The sequence below is a fragment of the Lepidochelys olivacea genome, assembly GCF_965140295.1.
Source record: "Lepidochelys olivacea isolate rLepOli2 genome assembly, chromosome: 2".
NCBI lineage: Eukaryota > Metazoa > Chordata > Testudines > Cheloniidae > Lepidochelys > Lepidochelys olivacea.
The window spans coordinates 111,929,198-111,945,067 of NC_140412.1; the positions used below are offsets into that span (position 1 = coordinate 111,929,198).

Below are 15,870 nucleotides of genomic sequence, written 5' to 3' on the forward strand. Positions count from 1 at the left end.
GAGCCTGGGGGTGGCATAGATGTTGACTTTAAATAAAAACCTTCAGAATGAGGCATAATTGCAGGATACTGTTGTAGCTTTCGATTATCACCGGAGGCTAGGAGAGCATTTTGTTCACTGTGAAGTCGATGATAAATACACTAGACACAAGGACAGGATTTTATCCCAGAGAAAAATGTGTTTTTTAAAATGGTTATTTCTTTGAAAGCATAGTTTTTTGGTCTCTAAGACAATCATGGGCCTTCTTTTTTTAAGCTTGTTTGTTTAATACATAATGTGATACCTTGTCATGGTGTCACAAGGCAACTGATGGCATTTGCTTAATAAAACTAAATTATCATTTGTTCATAGGTATGCAACAGCTAAATACAGTAGCTCTCTGTACAATACACTTATTAGTGAAGACTATAATAAATATTTTAGAGAGATTGGAATATTTTCACTTGGCATTAAAGGGTTCATGATTTTTTAACCTGCCTACCAGATCTATGGTAATAAATGGTCACATGCACATAAGGGCTATTTGTTTTTGATAGCTGTGGGCCTTTAGAGTAAGGGAGAATGAGATCCTTATTCTGATCACATTTCAATTACATCTGTTTGTCTTACACTAATGGAAAAGAGAAGAGATCTGTTCAATAAAGATAATTTACAGCAAGTAAACTTGTGGGTGAAACTAGCTCATAATAAACTGATAAGTGAAGTGTGTCTCAGGCTGAAAAAACAAAGCCAAATAATTTAGACTCCAAAATTTTTTGACTGGTCTTTAATTTTTTTTTGAGGGAAATATCAACTTAATGTAAATATAGAGTCTATTATATAAAATATGTATTTTTAATCCTCAGTAGTTTACTAATAGGTTATAGTTTCATAATAACTGTTTCTCCAAATTGTATATCTGGGACTCATTTTTGGCCTCATACAGTGCAATTCACATGTGAGTCAGTTTTAGTTGTATGTACCTACAGTAATCTGAGGTCAGAAATGGGCCCCTTGGGGTACACTTAAGAGTTTAACTTGAGTATATTCTATGTTCAGGTGGACGTAGTTATGTGATAACAGTAATTTGTTTGACTTGAATATTCACATTTGTAGCATTACTGTCATACTAAGCTTTTTATATGCAGTTTTCCTGTAAGTGATAATGAAAAGAGAATGAAGTAAATTTGACTCTTCTTCTTTCCAGGTGACTTACGGTACACTTCTCAAACCGCACAGCTAAAATCCTGGACAGCTATTGTATCCGGCAGATCAATAGGGCCCTGAGCTGTGCCTTCAAAATCTGTTGTGTATTTAGAATTACAATACTATTATATGACTGTGGAATAATGTACTGTGGTGAGAAAGTTTCATTGTATCTAAACTCTCCCCTCCCCCAATACTTGTAACTCTGATATTTAATTTAAAAAAAAAAAATCCTACGCTGGAGACGAGGCCTCACTACCAGCCTCGGTTATTTTCAGTTTGTATTGTTCAGTTATGAATGCACAAAAAGGGCTTAAAATGTCTTTACAAGAGAGAGTATGTGTGCTTGTGTGAGCAAGAAATATGAGGATACTATTTTATAATTTTTCATATTCTAGAGCCGAGCTAGACAGCAGGACTGTAATCTCCTCTTCCAGAGTGTTAACTGTTCACCCCATATTGAAGATTATGAATATAATTGTGGCAAAATTTCCCCATGTCACAATTGTCTAGGTCAATTTATGCTCTTAATATATTTGTCATGCATTCTATGTTGTTGACTGTTGTTAATGCTATATCACAATCGCTCTTGTCAGCTGCTTGTGACCGCAGGCACTGGGCTGGAAACACACATGCATCTATTTCAGCCTTCCAAGCTTTCTCGTGCAATGAAGTGAAGTGTGCAGAAATCTTTACTATGTCACTGTCCTGTTGTGTGAGAGAATGGGAAACTTTACTTCCAGATGCCTTATTTGAAGTAGGATGAGAGAAGCATGTAGAGTGTTTTGGAAACATTATAAAAATCCCTTCTCAAAAGCACTTTTTGGGCTAGCATTCTGCCACTACGAACTATTTGGATGTGTCCATGCCTGCTTCAGTGCCCAGTCACTTTAGTGATGAAAAATATGTGAAAGATTATAATCTTAAATGCATTTTAAAAACAAAATCCAAATTCTTCCGATACTTTTCCCCATTTCACATTGGTTTGTCACTGAACTGATTTCACCCCTACTCCTCAATCCTTCTGATCTGAAATGCTTATTTGTGGTCTCTATATAAATGAGGCCTTGTCTATTACTAGAAAAGCACAATGGTTTAACTAGATTGATTTTTAAAACGAATCCAGTTAAAATGTTGCGAATCCCTCGTGTAGACTCACTTAAGCTGCTTTAACCCTTGCTTATACTGAGCACTAAGAAAGGGTCTGGCGGTCACTGTAGACAGCTTGATGAAGACCTCCACTCAATGTGGCATTGCAAAATAATTGTGGCAGGCTCGAACATCAAGACCAGCCACATTCAAAAGAATGGATAGATGTGCCAAGTCCCTCCTGAGGACTTTGAGGATTTCTAATCACATCCTGTGCTAGCATCACTCATGATAGATATGCTTGAGGGGCAACTGATTGCTTAAACTTTCATGCAGGTTGCATCTGACACTGCTGCATGCTCCCTGGCCATGTCTGTGGTGATGCGAAGCTCCTCCAGGCTCCAGTCATTGGGGTTACTGAGGGATATTCAAACAGTTATGGAGGATCTTCCCTTCAAGCTCTGTGACCTCTTCAACTCTAAGACCAATGAGGCCCTCGGTTTGTTAAAAGACTCTCTGGCTATCATGGGCTTTTTGGACTTGTACACTTCAGCCCCAAGGGAAAAGCAAGCCAGGCTTCATAGCTGCTTCAGATAGTGCCCTCTGCCCTCAGTACTGTAAGCCATAGGGGAACTGGAACCAGAGAGGAATTTGAGCTGGTGATCCTCCTGCCACTTCCTCAGCTGCTATGCACTCCGGATCTTCCTCTTAGCAGCAGATTTAACACCACTGAGAGTCTGGCAAAACCTATAGAGGGTCTATGCCCATTCTCCCTCACCCCCTTTTTTTTGGCAACTCTTTTTTTGGTCTTTTTTTAAGAGGCCTGGGCGGGAATCAACAAGAACCAATGCATCTTACTTTGTCAGCAAACGGTATTGCATACAGCTTTAGGTCCTTTCTAAACCCCCCGCCCCCCATCCCCCTTTCCCCATCGCTCCTCAGGAACTCTTCTGACATGATACTGTTGAAATAGGAGCCCCTTTTGTAACTCGGAGCAGTGGAAAAAGTGCCCTTGGAGTTCAGGGGCAAGGGGTTCTACTCTCATAATTTTCTAATCTTGAAGAAGAAAGGGTATAGGTACCTTCAGGGCTTCAACAAGTTCATCTGTCATTTCAAATTCAGGATCATGAGTCAGGTCTCTGTAATCCCCTCAACTCTGGTTTGTGGCACTCAACCTTGAAGAGGCCTATTTCCACCTGTTTGTATGCTCAGCATACCTGAAATACCTCAGATTCCTGGTAGGAGAGACTCACTACCAAGACAGGGTCCTGCCCTTTGGTCTTTAAGTGTGTGGCTGTTGTGGTAGCATAAGTGGGATGGCAAGGCATCCAGGTCTACCTGTACCTTGACAGTTGGCTCATCCTGAGGGAAATAATCATAGCAAGTGACTAGCTCCATTCACATAATTCACAAGGCTCTTTGCTATTCTGGGCCTCAGATAAACAGAAAAATCCACCTTTGCTCCAACTCACAGCATAAATTTAATAGAGGATGGATTAAGTTTGAGGTCAGTGAAAACTTATCTCCCACAAAAAAAGATTCCAGACTATAGTGGACCTTGTCAATCAGCCACCTGCAGGCTCGTCCAAAGACCTTGAGTGTGCCTCGTGCAGGCTTGGCTCTGAGATTGCAAGAACAGAAATTAGAAGAGGAGAAAAAAGTGCATCCTTTTTGTGTAAACTGATACAGAAATCACCAAGAGGCAATAAACTCCACAATACCACCGTTAAAGCAATTTTTCGAACAGAACTGTATTTGAGTGTTTTCCTTCTGCACTTTGCAAGCATTATCTTTTCCTGACAGTTGTGGACCGTGCCACAGTCCTCTATGCCTTTTGTCACTTTCAGACCGGATCACTGTATATTTAAGGAGATGCAGAATGTGATGGTCAGTTTACTTAGCAGTTTTATACTTCAGCTATAGCTGCTCTGGCTTTGATTCATTTCCGGTTTTAATTCAAGGTGTTCTGTTTACATTCACGAACATTTTTTTTTTTTTTTTAATGATAAAGAACATTGTATAAATGGGGTTTGTTGGAATAATAGGAGAACTAATTTTTTTTTTTCTAGTAGGGAAACACATAGTCACCTTCCAAATACAATAATGGTTTGGCAGGGTGGGAGGATGAATGGAAAGCACCTTCCAAATGCAAGTGAGTTGACAGCCCAGGAGGTGATTTTCTTGACTCCAACACTTCAGGTTGCTGGTATTGACATACGGCATCTCTCCAGAATAAATATTACTTTTGGAAAAACTAGCTGAATTCTTTCGTAATGGTTAACTTACTGAAAATAGGGCCCCAAATGATATGTTTAGTTTAGACTTCTCTGGAGTTTACAGACTGTAAATTTTATCATTCGCATTTTAAAAGTTAAAATGCAAAGCAAAAACTGAAACTGAGTTAAAGCCACACTTCTGTGCTGAATGTTGCCAGTGAGGATATTGTGCATGTAAATAACATCTAATTAAGGTTTTAAAATATTTTCTCCTCCATGTGACATCCTCTTGAATCTTCCTGAAGGGAGCCCAAAATGCATCATTTTTTGACATCACAAATGCTATAGAAGTTTCATGCCAGAAATCTCATTGCAACTCATTTGTTGATGTCCTTCAGTTTGAGACCTTCAGTGACTCAGGAAACATTTAAGGGGATTTATTAACAAAAGGGAAGTGAAAACTTAAACACAGTTGTTTAACTTATTTCTGTGTTGTGTCTGCCGTGCAGACTAGTTAGTGAGGGTATTAAACACATCTTAAGCTTAACTCCATTAAATTTTTTCTGGTACTCTGTTTTTTTTTTTCTTTTTTTAATCTTACTTTATTTTTCCCTACAGTGAAATTCAGGCTTCTGTTTTTATAAGGGATGTTAAAAAGTAGTGTTTAAAAATAACACACACACCTACCTACCTGCAGCTCTCCAACTGTAGCCACCATGTATTTGCTTTTGACTCCAAGTCAAGAGAAATGTAGTGCAATCTAAAAACGTAATGACTAAGTACAGACTTTGAAGACAAGGCAGGTGGTGGTATAAGGGAGCCCTTGAATTAGGTTGTTTTGAAAGGGCCAGCTAGAGCTGCTAGAGTGGAGTCAAAAGAAAAGGAGTACTTGTGGCACCTTAGAGACTAAAGTCCCAAAATGTTTGAGAATGTAATAAGAGATGATGTGTCGTACCAGCTCACAGTGTCAATGGGAGCACTGAATAAATGGGCAGAAGAGAACAGAGGGCCTTTTCCCATCTCAGTACCTGTTGGTATACAGCAGGCTGCGTGGGGATGAAAGTTCCTTTCTGATAGTCTATTTACTTTCAGAAGCTGCTTTGCAGATGTGCATAGTTGAACACTAGGGAGTGTGATCACTGTATTGATAGTGCTGCACAATGCTTTCCCGGCAATGGCAGTGTCAAATGGACTATGATCATACAATGTTTGTGATTGGTTTTGAACTGTTGTTACTAGGTAACCATTAGTGCTGCTACACGGTATGCAGATTGCTGCTGCTTGGCATGCCTTGGAGGGAGACAAACAGAGATTCAAGCAGGAGGCTAAAATGAAATTGGGGAAAGGGTGGTTAGAGAGACTGAGGGAAGAGAGTGCTACTAGCAGTTGCCTGGTGGAGACAAATCTCTGACACAAAACTGCTCATGCCATCTGCAGGAGTATTTCGTTGGCTTGGAAAAAGCGGTGGTATTCTCACAGTCAAAACTGGAATTTCTGCGGTGATCAATTCTTAAAGCCTTACCTAAATATTGAAAAAATAGCTGTCGCTAGTTTAATAACCCAAAGCATGAATGGTTGTAGTGTGCTGCTGTGCTACTGGTGCTTCTCGGCCTCACGTCTTAGGTCAAATCATGTTGTCCTTATGTGAGTAAGATGATCAAAATTTGGTTATTAGTCTACATATGTAGGGCTAAATGCCCTTTTCCACCTATGTTGCTCTGCTGCCTAGGGTGCTCCTCAAGTGGAGATAGGAAGTCACAGAGGAGGAAGGTGGTTGTGGTATATTCACTCCTATTTTGTGTAGCTTTGTCTCATCACCCGCAGCCACTGTAGCTGAGTGGGACTTGGCTAGGCAAATAGGAGAGTCAAGGGAAACAGACCTTATGTTATCACACCTTTGGGACTTACAATGGTTAACGCATCATAAATTGCAATGGTTGGAAGCAGCAGAATGAAGAGGAGAAATAGAAATTGTCCACCTAATTTATTTTTATATTGATGCAGAGCTTTATGCAAATGACCCCTATTAATGCCAGATACAGTAACTTGTATAAATTCTGTAACACAGAGATGAAATTATGCTGATAAAATTATGCCATTTTTAAGAGAAGGGAAAAGATTTTGTGTGACCCCCCCAAGCACTTTCCTTGACCCTTTGTACGCTGATTTGTAATGGACGTTTGCAGTTCTCCACTAAGCTAAATATCTGCAGATTCATCAGTTTCTAACTGGAATACCTGTTCTGTTCATTCCTTCTGGGGCATATAGCACTGTCCACTGTTGGAAGACAGGATACTGGGCTAGATGGACCTTTAATCTGACCCAGTAGTGCCGTTCTTATTACCAGGGATGCTCATTTTTGCAAGGAAAGAGTTTTGGAGCCTTGTATTTGCTCTTCGTATCCTGTGTGAACTTTCTCCTGGCCTGTTCAGTATTATTAATGCATATTTTGAACATTCTGTACTGTTTGTCTCACCCTTACAGGACTTCTCACTAATGGCCCATCGAAGGGATTAGGACCAGGATCAGAACAGTCAGAGAACGAGAAGGACGATGCATCGCAAGTGTCCTCAACTAGCAATGATGTTAGTTCTTCAGATTTTGAAGAAGGACCGTCAAGGAAAAGGTTAGTGGCGTTCACAGTTGCCAACTTTCACACAGTAAGTAAGCACCCTGATTTTCACAAGAAGCCAAAAATCAAGCTAATCCCATTTCAAAACAAGGCCAAAACAATCCAATCCCTAAGAACCCCAACACTCTGACTAGATCCCCCCGGCATGCAGTCTGGGACTGTGGTGGGCTCAGTATGCACCCCTGACTTTCTTTCTTTCTTTCTTCCCTCCCCAACCCCCGCCCGCCCTGCCAGGAGCGGATCCTCCCCCCCACCCCCAAAAAAGCTACAAGCCAAAAACTAACCAAAAAGCAACTCACAAGCCAATTAAGCCAAAACCAAGCCCAATTTCTGCGTTTTTTGGCATGTCTGGTGGTGGTTAAGAACTCAAATAATTTTTTAAGAGTAGCATTGAACGTATGCCAAAATCTCACATACCATAAACAGATTTTCGGGTGTAGAGTGTTTCATACAGCTATAGGGATAAGTTTGCATTTTGGGTTCATTGTCCTGCATCCTTTACAAAGTGGGTGTTCTGTAGTTTAGCAGCGGAAAACATGGCAATGTCGCTGTCATTTTACTGCAGTTGTGTGATTGTTAAATGAAATCTTTACTCGGTATTTTTGGGTCTATCAATGTAAATGTCTGTGTATTAGTTTACTGGATCCAGATAATGTAATTTCAACAAACAAGATACATTTGTGTCATTAAATTAGAATTACCTTTAGATTTGCTTTGAAAGTTAAAATGGTTACATGTTAAAGAGGTTTAAAATAAATGAGGCCTCAGAATACTAGCTGTATAGTGAGCCTCACTATAAAGATGTAGGTTATTGTCTGTAAATATTACTCTGGGCTAATGCTCTGGCAATCTGGCTCCTATTCCTTAGAAATCAGTTATGAAGTCTCTGTTGAACTCTCATTATGCTACAATCTTGGCCAATTCCTAAACGTGTAAAATGTAGGTTAAAATTGCAGGGTTCAAGCCAATTTTTTGTAGAAAATATGCTGAAAGTGCAGGCAGAGGTCAGGGTTTTTTCCCCCTCTTGTATAAAGAAATAAATAAAATTGTCTGACTGAAAAATGTCTTATAAATAAGGTTTTGGCAAAATTTGACTTCTATTTTTTGTAATTTCAATGGATAATACCAATTTTTATTTTTAAACGTTTTTTATTGGTTTTATTTTTCTCAGTTGTGTGTAATTATGGGTTTTAAGCATTTTATTTTTATTGATTTGAATTTTCACCGTTTTGGGAAACAAAAGGGGATCGGGTTAGGGCAACACTGACTGCGTGTTCCCAGCGCTGTCAAGGGGCGCAAGTCACCTGGGTGCAAGATGAGTGGGTGGGTCGCTGTGGTCCTGGTCTGGCAAAGCAGAGACTCCCAGCTAGGGCCACAAGGAGCAGGATGATCCCTGAATGCAGGTGAGGTCGTCCCTCTGCTGAATGGCTCCTGCCCAGGGATGGCTCCCAGCCATTGAGTGAGAGAGCAGGACTGTAACAGCAGGCTGCAGAGAGCTCCCTGGGTGACAGTGGGGCTGTTGACCCTGGATCCCTGCAGCCAGTAGGTGCAGGGGAGGCTGCACTTGATGACTGTCGTTGATAGATATTTTTTTTTCATATTTCTGCATGTCAAGTGAAATCAACATTTACTGAGGGCTAACTGTTTAAATGTATAAGCCTTCTTATAAATCCCCTGCTCCCCCTGCAAAAAAACCACACCAGAATAAACCCCCCCCCCCCAAAGCAAAATGGATTTAAAAATAAATATCTACTTAAAACACAAAACAGACTTTTCACATTTCTGTTTCCTAGGTAACCTCAAAATTAGTTTGGGAATTTCTGGGGAAGTCCGAGAAAGGGGGTAAAGAGAATGGTCCCCCCCCAAAATTAAATGAGCAAAGTTTGCCTTTGGATATGCATGCGTGCTCCTGTATATGTCTCAGGACAAAATCTGCATTTAGTATTTTGTATAGATAGAAATGTTGCAAGGGCAAGTTGCACCATAGAAGTGTGGAAGGTAACCTGCAAAGGAGAAACGAATTAGCTATGTTCCCTTTTCCCTTTTTTATGTGAGGTATAAAGAAGGCTTGAAAGTCTTTCTGCTTAGAAATTTAAGTATTGTTTATCATATTTTTCCTGGGAGACTCGGCATGTGATTCAGGAACTAGTGGAATTGTGACATCACAAGGACTGAGGAAGTAAAACTGGACGGGTGGGTGGTAATGGGGTTTTTAGAAATAGCATTCAAAACTTTTTTTTTAAATACCTATTTAATTCAAACACTATATATATATATAACTGGGAGGAGGCCTTTGTTAATGGTGCAACACCACTGCTGTTAAGGGATGTGAAAGTCCCCACTCCAATTTTTTGGGCCTCCAAGGAACAAAAATAAGTAACTTGATACTTTTGAGATTTAAAAAAAAAAAAAAAAAAGCCAAGCTGAAAAATCCCTAATTTTTGGGCTTTTGTGGAAGTGGGAGAAACATTTCAGTTTTACTTCACTTATCATAGAGAAGCACGAGAACAAAAAAAAAAAAACCTCCACCACCAATCCTTTTTGCCTGTGGAATTCCCCTTTATATAGAACCTTCCTGTTTTATGTATTTCTCACACTCTTTTTTTTTTTTTTTGTCTACTTTCCGACTCCCTCTCTGTGCGTTTGTCTGCCTTCTGATTTTGCCCTTCTGTTCTGTGCTGCTTTTTCTCTGTATTCTCCCTTCCCCCAACTACCACATTCTTTGCCCTCTTTTCTATTTCTCTATCCCCTTTTCTCCATTTAATATTTTATATTATATCTGGTACCATTTTGTTCCTCTGCTTCTGAGCTGATGACATTTAGGAAATTATACCCCCCAGTGGCCAAACTTCTCAGTGTTCCTTTTCAGCTTTGAACAAGACTGATGGCCTGTTGCCAGCTGAGATATGCATTTAAACGATGAACATGCCAAAGTCAGACTATCCACAATTTTCTCACTCCCATAATAACAATGTGCATTGTTCTTGGTCTTTGAGAAATGCCACACATTATGACGAGCAACATACACAATGGAACAAATTTAAATGTTTGCATAGATAGAGAAGTATACACCCTTGGGACCTGTGCTATTTAATAAAGTAGGCTTAGTGTCTGGTAGCACTGTTTTGAACTATGTATATATGGAAATCACTATTTATCGTGTGTGTGTGTGTTGCAAGGGGAAGGAGGTTTTGGGAAACTTGAACCCATCTTCTATACAGTGAAAGATAACTTGTATAGCCTGTTCTCTTGTCTTATTTAATGATATATAGAGAAGAGGAATTTGGATGGCTATTCAAAATAAATACGGACAGATATAAGATTTCGTGGTTATGTAGTTTAGTAAGCGAAAAAGTCTAACTGAATTTCAATTCAAATTTATCTGTTAAAGCATTCTTCTTTTCCCATCACACCCCAATCCGAATGCTTTTACAACTCTTTATTGTTTATTTTGCATTTCTTACTGAAGTTGAAATAGTCTTTGTTACCTGAACCTGCACTGGGCTTGTTGATAGTTCAGGCTATATTTGGCAATGCTTTGTATTCCAGCCAGTGTTTATACATAAGGTATACACGGGAGAGTAACTGTTTAGAAAATGGAGCACTGCTTCACTTGGCTAACCTCAGGCTTTTGGCCAAATTTTTCTGAGGACTTCTTCAGAAATGTCAGGCCTGGGCTGTGCTGAAACTGCAGTCATGAAAGCATGACATGAAATGGAATAGAAGAGTGCAGTTGGTCCTTTTAATTTAGGCTACCAAGACGACAGTTGTAGAGATGCACTACTGTTTGGATTTGATTGATGATCGTAGGGGTAATTGAAATGAAGGTTTGGAAGTAATTTTTGGATTTCTTCTAGTCAGTCCCCTGGCTGATGCAGGACCGAGTTCATCTCTGACAGGTGTTTGTCTCACTTGTTCTTAAAAATCTTTAATGATGAGCATTCCACAACCTCCTTTGGAAGTCTATTCCAATACTTAACAATTCTGATAGAACATTTTCCCTAATATCTAAACTAAATTTCCTTTGCTGGGGATTACTTCTTGTCCTACCTTCAGTGGACATGTAGAACAATTGATCACTGTCCTTTTCATAACAGCCTTTAACATATTTGAGGACTGTTATCGAGTCCCTCCTCAGTCATCTTTTCTTGAGACTAATCAGGCCCAGTTTTTTAAACTTGCCTAATAGGTCAGGTTTTCTAAACCTTTTATCTTTTTTTTTTTTTTTTTAAATCTGCTCTCCTGTGGACTCTCCAATTTGTCTATATTTTTCCTTAAGTGTGGCACCCAGAATTGGACACAGTACTCCGGCTGAGGCCTCACCAGTGCTGAGTAGAATGGTACAGTTATTAGCCTTTTCACAACTGCATCACTCGGAACGTCCAAGACTCTGAGTTACCTTGTTATGAGGGAGTCTTTCTTGTGGAGCTGGGTGTCAGTGTCTACACCACTGGCCTTTCAACTACTTAAGCATTCTCCTCAGAACTCTGCTGGTCCTGCTTTGCTTTGCAGGTTTACATGAGGTGCATCCCAATCCCTGATCCCTCCTAAAGAGTGTTTCCCTGTAGTGTCCAGGCCCTGTCAGTGGGTGCACTCAGAAATGATCAGGGAAGCTGTCTCCCAAACAGACAGTGTACATGCGACTGGAAGGTTACAACTCAGGTTTCCAGCTTTGCTTAATCTGACAGCACTGAGATGTATTCATAATATTACAAGAATGTTGTAAGCTCATTAACAAAGGTAGAGATTTAAGAGCGAATGAGTAAAGATAATGGAAACAGAAATGGTTACAAATAAAACAAAAGTATAACACACTCTCCAGAGACTAAAACTTAACAGGTTACAATCCTGGTCTAAAGCAGCCTGATCTCACCCAAACCTTTTCTTGCGGTGTTTCAAATTAAATTGGTTGAGATCCCTGTTTTCATTGGCAAAACTGCACTGCCTGGTTACCCCTTCAACTACAAGATAAAAAAGGAGTTCTGGTACCTTGTTCTTATACCCCAAAGTCCATTCTTTTTGTCTCCAGAGTCAGGATGCTTTTCCCTGTTGAGTTCAGATCCCTCTGTCAACCTGTTTTTCCTGTTGTTGTTTTTACAAATGGGACTTACTTTGTGTTGGTTTTACAATGTTTAATATGCATGGGAGACAAGGCAGATAGGTGATTTCCCCATCCCCTTTGTCTGGCAAAACCTGCTTGTCTACCTTGCCAGGGACACAGATTCTAAATGTATTTTCAGTACATACATACAACTTCTTAAACATCACCCATACACACATCCCACAGTGATTGGGTGCATCAACTTCCACTAGAGGTAAGCTTCCACTAGACACCTTATACAACCCTTTGTGCATAAATTATTGAAAGCAGTGTTTTAAGTGTAGTGAGTTTGTCAGGCTGGATATGAGTTGGTGTAACAACAGTGAACCCTTTGTCATTTGGCATGGAGGGTTTTTTAGGATTACAATCACATTGTTGAGTGATATTTAATTTGTGATCCACTGTAACCCCCAGATCCTTTTCAGCAGTACTATCATCTAGCCATTTATTCCCCATTTTGTAGTTGTGCATTTGATTTTTCCTTCCCAAGTATAGTAATTTGCACTTGTCTTTATTTAATTTCATCTTGTTGATTTCAGACCAGTTCTCCAATTCGTCAGGGTTATTTTGAATTCTAATCCTGTCCTCTAAAGTACTTGCAACCCCTCCCGGTTTGGTGTCATCAGCAAATTTATAAGCATACTCTCTCCTCTACCCAAGTCATTAATAAAAATACTGAATAGTACCTGACTCAGGACAGACCCCTGCAGGATCCCTCTAGATGCACCCTCCCATTTCCACAGCAAATCATTGATAACTACTCTTTCAGTATGTTTTGTCCAACCAGTTGTGCACCCACATTATAGTAATTTAATCTAGTCCGTATCTTTCTAGTTTGCTTATGAGAATGTCACGTGGGATTGTGTGAAAACATTTGCTAAAATGAAGATAAATCACTTCTACAACTTCTTCCCTATCCACTAAGCCAGTAACACTGTCAAAGAAATTATGTTGGTTTGACATGATTTGTTCTTGACAAAATCACGCTGGCTAGTATTTATCACCTTGTTGTCCTCTAGGTGTTTACAAACTGGTTGGATAATAATTTGTTCCAGTATCTGTCCATGTCATCAAGTTAGGATTGGGGTCCTCTTTGTTCCCCCTTTTAAAGGTAGGTACCATATTTGCCATTTTCCATTCCTCTGAGACCTTAACTGTTCTCTGAGTTCTTGAAGATAATTGCTAATGGTTACAAGATTGGTTCAGCTAGTTCCTTACGTATCATACGGTGAATTTCATCAGGCCCTGCCGACTTAAATACATCTAACTTGTCTAAATATTCTTTAACCTGTTCTTTCCCTATTTTGGCTTGTTTTCCTTCCCCGTTGTTGTTAATATTGTTTTAAGCATCTGGTCACCGTTAACTTTTTTAGTGAAGACTGAAGCAAAATTGGCATTAAATACATCAGCCTTCTTGATGTCATCGTTTTTTAGCTCTTCTACCCAGCTAAGTAATGGACATACATTTTCCTTCACCTTTCTCTTGTTCCTAATATTTTTCTAAAACCTCTTTTTATTGTCTTCTGTGTCCTTTGCTAGGTATAACTCACTTTGTACCTTAGCTTTTGTAATTTCACCCTTACATGCATGTGCTAGTCTTTTGCACTCATCCTTAGCAATTTGTCCACATTTCCACTTTTTGTAGGATTTCTTTTTATTTGTTTGGGGTTATTAAAGATCTCCTAATGGAACCATATTGATCAATATCTTCATAAATGATGTGGAGGATGGTGTGGATTGCACTCTCAGCAAATTTGCGGATGATACTAAACTGGGAGGAGTGGTAGATACGCTGGAGGGGAGGGATAGGATACAGAAGGACCTAGACAAATTGGAGGATTGGGCCAAAAGAAATCTGATGAGGTTCAATAAGGATAAGTGCGGGGTCCTGTACTTAGGACGGAAGAACCCAATGCACAGCTACAGACTAGGGACCGAATGGCTAGGCAGCAGTTCTGCGGAAAAGGACCTAGGGGTGACAGTGGACGAGAAGCTGGATATGAGTCAGCAGTGTGCCCTTGTTGCCAAGAAGGCCAATGGCATTTTGGGATGTATAAGTAGGGGCATAGCGAGCAGATCGAGGGACGTGATCGTTCCCCTCTATTCGACGTTGGTGAGGCCTCATCTGGAGTACTGTGTCCAGTTTTGGGCCCCACACTTCAAGAAGGATGTGGATAAATTGGAGAGAGTCCAGCGAAGGGCAACAAAAATGATTAGGGGACTGGAACACATGAGTTATGAGGAGAGGCTGAGGGAGCTGGGATTGTTTAGCCTGCAGAAGAGAAGAATGAGGGGGGATTTGATAGCTGCTTTCAACTACCTGAAAGGGGGTTCCAAAGAGGATGGCTCTAGACTGTTCTCAATGGTAGCAGATGAGAGAACGAGGAGTAATGGTCTCAAGTTGCAGTGGGGGAGGTTTAGATTGGATATTAGGAAAAACTTTTTCACTAAGAGGGTGGTGAAACACTGGAATGCGTTACCTAGGGAGGTGGTAGAATCTCCTTCCTTAGAGGTTTTTAAGGTCAGGCTTGACAAAGCCCTGGCTGGGATGATTTAACTGGGAATTGGTCCTGCTTCGAGCAGGGGGTTGGACTAGATGACCTTCAGGGGTCCCTTCCAACCCTGATATTCTATGATTCTATGATCTCTTACTATTTTTTCCTTCGCGTTGGGATGGTAGGCTGTTGTGCCATAAATATTGTTTTTGAGAAACTACTAGCTCTCATGGACTCCTTTTCTCAGATTTTCTACCTATGGAACCTAAGCTGTTAGTTTTCAAAGTTTGTCTCCTTTTTTTGAAGTCCATTGTTCTTATTCTTCTGCTCTCACTCCTTCCTTTCCTTAGAATCATGAAGCCTAACATTTCATGAGACTTTCATTTAAAAATTTTACGTGTGTGTATGTATGTGAGTATGAGTGTGTGTATACACACACACACTCACACTCCATATTTTTCATATGGCAGAGAGAAACTCCATGTGTATGTGTGTGAGCTCTGCTTTTCATTTTCCAGTTGTAAGTGGGCATGAGCATTTCCCAGATGATGTTGTTACACTGTGTTCATATAGTGGAAATTGTTTCTGCTAAAATTTATTTTGGAAAGATTAGGAAATGGATTTTTCCTGCAACGATGAATAGGAGACAAGGCCAATCACATTGCTGCTAAGAAATGAAAATGAAAACAGAAATCCTGCTTGAAAGAGCTACTGAGTCGAGCTTACCCTATGACAAAATGAAAGAGGGACATCATGAAGGCTATCATCTAAAACAGTAAAATGACTCCAACTGAGCATTTTTTAGGACTTATCTACACAGTAAAGTTTCACAAGTTATATTAGGGTAACACTGCTCTCTGCGCAGTCCCTCCCTGCTCCCCATGTGGACACTGATTCTTGCATAAGGGAGACTCTCTTCCTCCCCCGCACCCAACCCCAGCTTATTTTAAACACTTTTCCAAGCAACATAAACAAAAAAGCCACATTGGGGGTGGGAGTGGAGGTCGAGTTTACCAGTATAACTATCTCGATTTAAACTTGATTGATTTTCCTCAACAATAGTAGCCCAACTACCCTTTGAAGTTGCTGCCTCAGTAAGGTAGCTAACACCTTGGCTGCAGATTGGTTGGAGAGTTTTCTACAAAACCAAGT

General features: G+C 40.1%; 1 protein-coding gene across 1 annotated transcript in view; it reads left to right on the forward strand.

Moving 5' to 3' along the window:
- The window catches only part of JARID2 (jumonji and AT-rich interaction domain containing 2), a 308,983-nt gene that overhangs the window by 166,490 nt on the left and 126,623 nt on the right, over positions 1-15,870 (forward strand). The window contains exon 3 of the mRNA XM_084619858.1: positions 6,975-7,116. Within this exon, the coding sequence (XP_084475984.1) occupies positions 6,975-7,116 (142 nt within the window). The remainder of the gene's footprint in view (positions 1-6,974; positions 7,117-15,870) is intronic.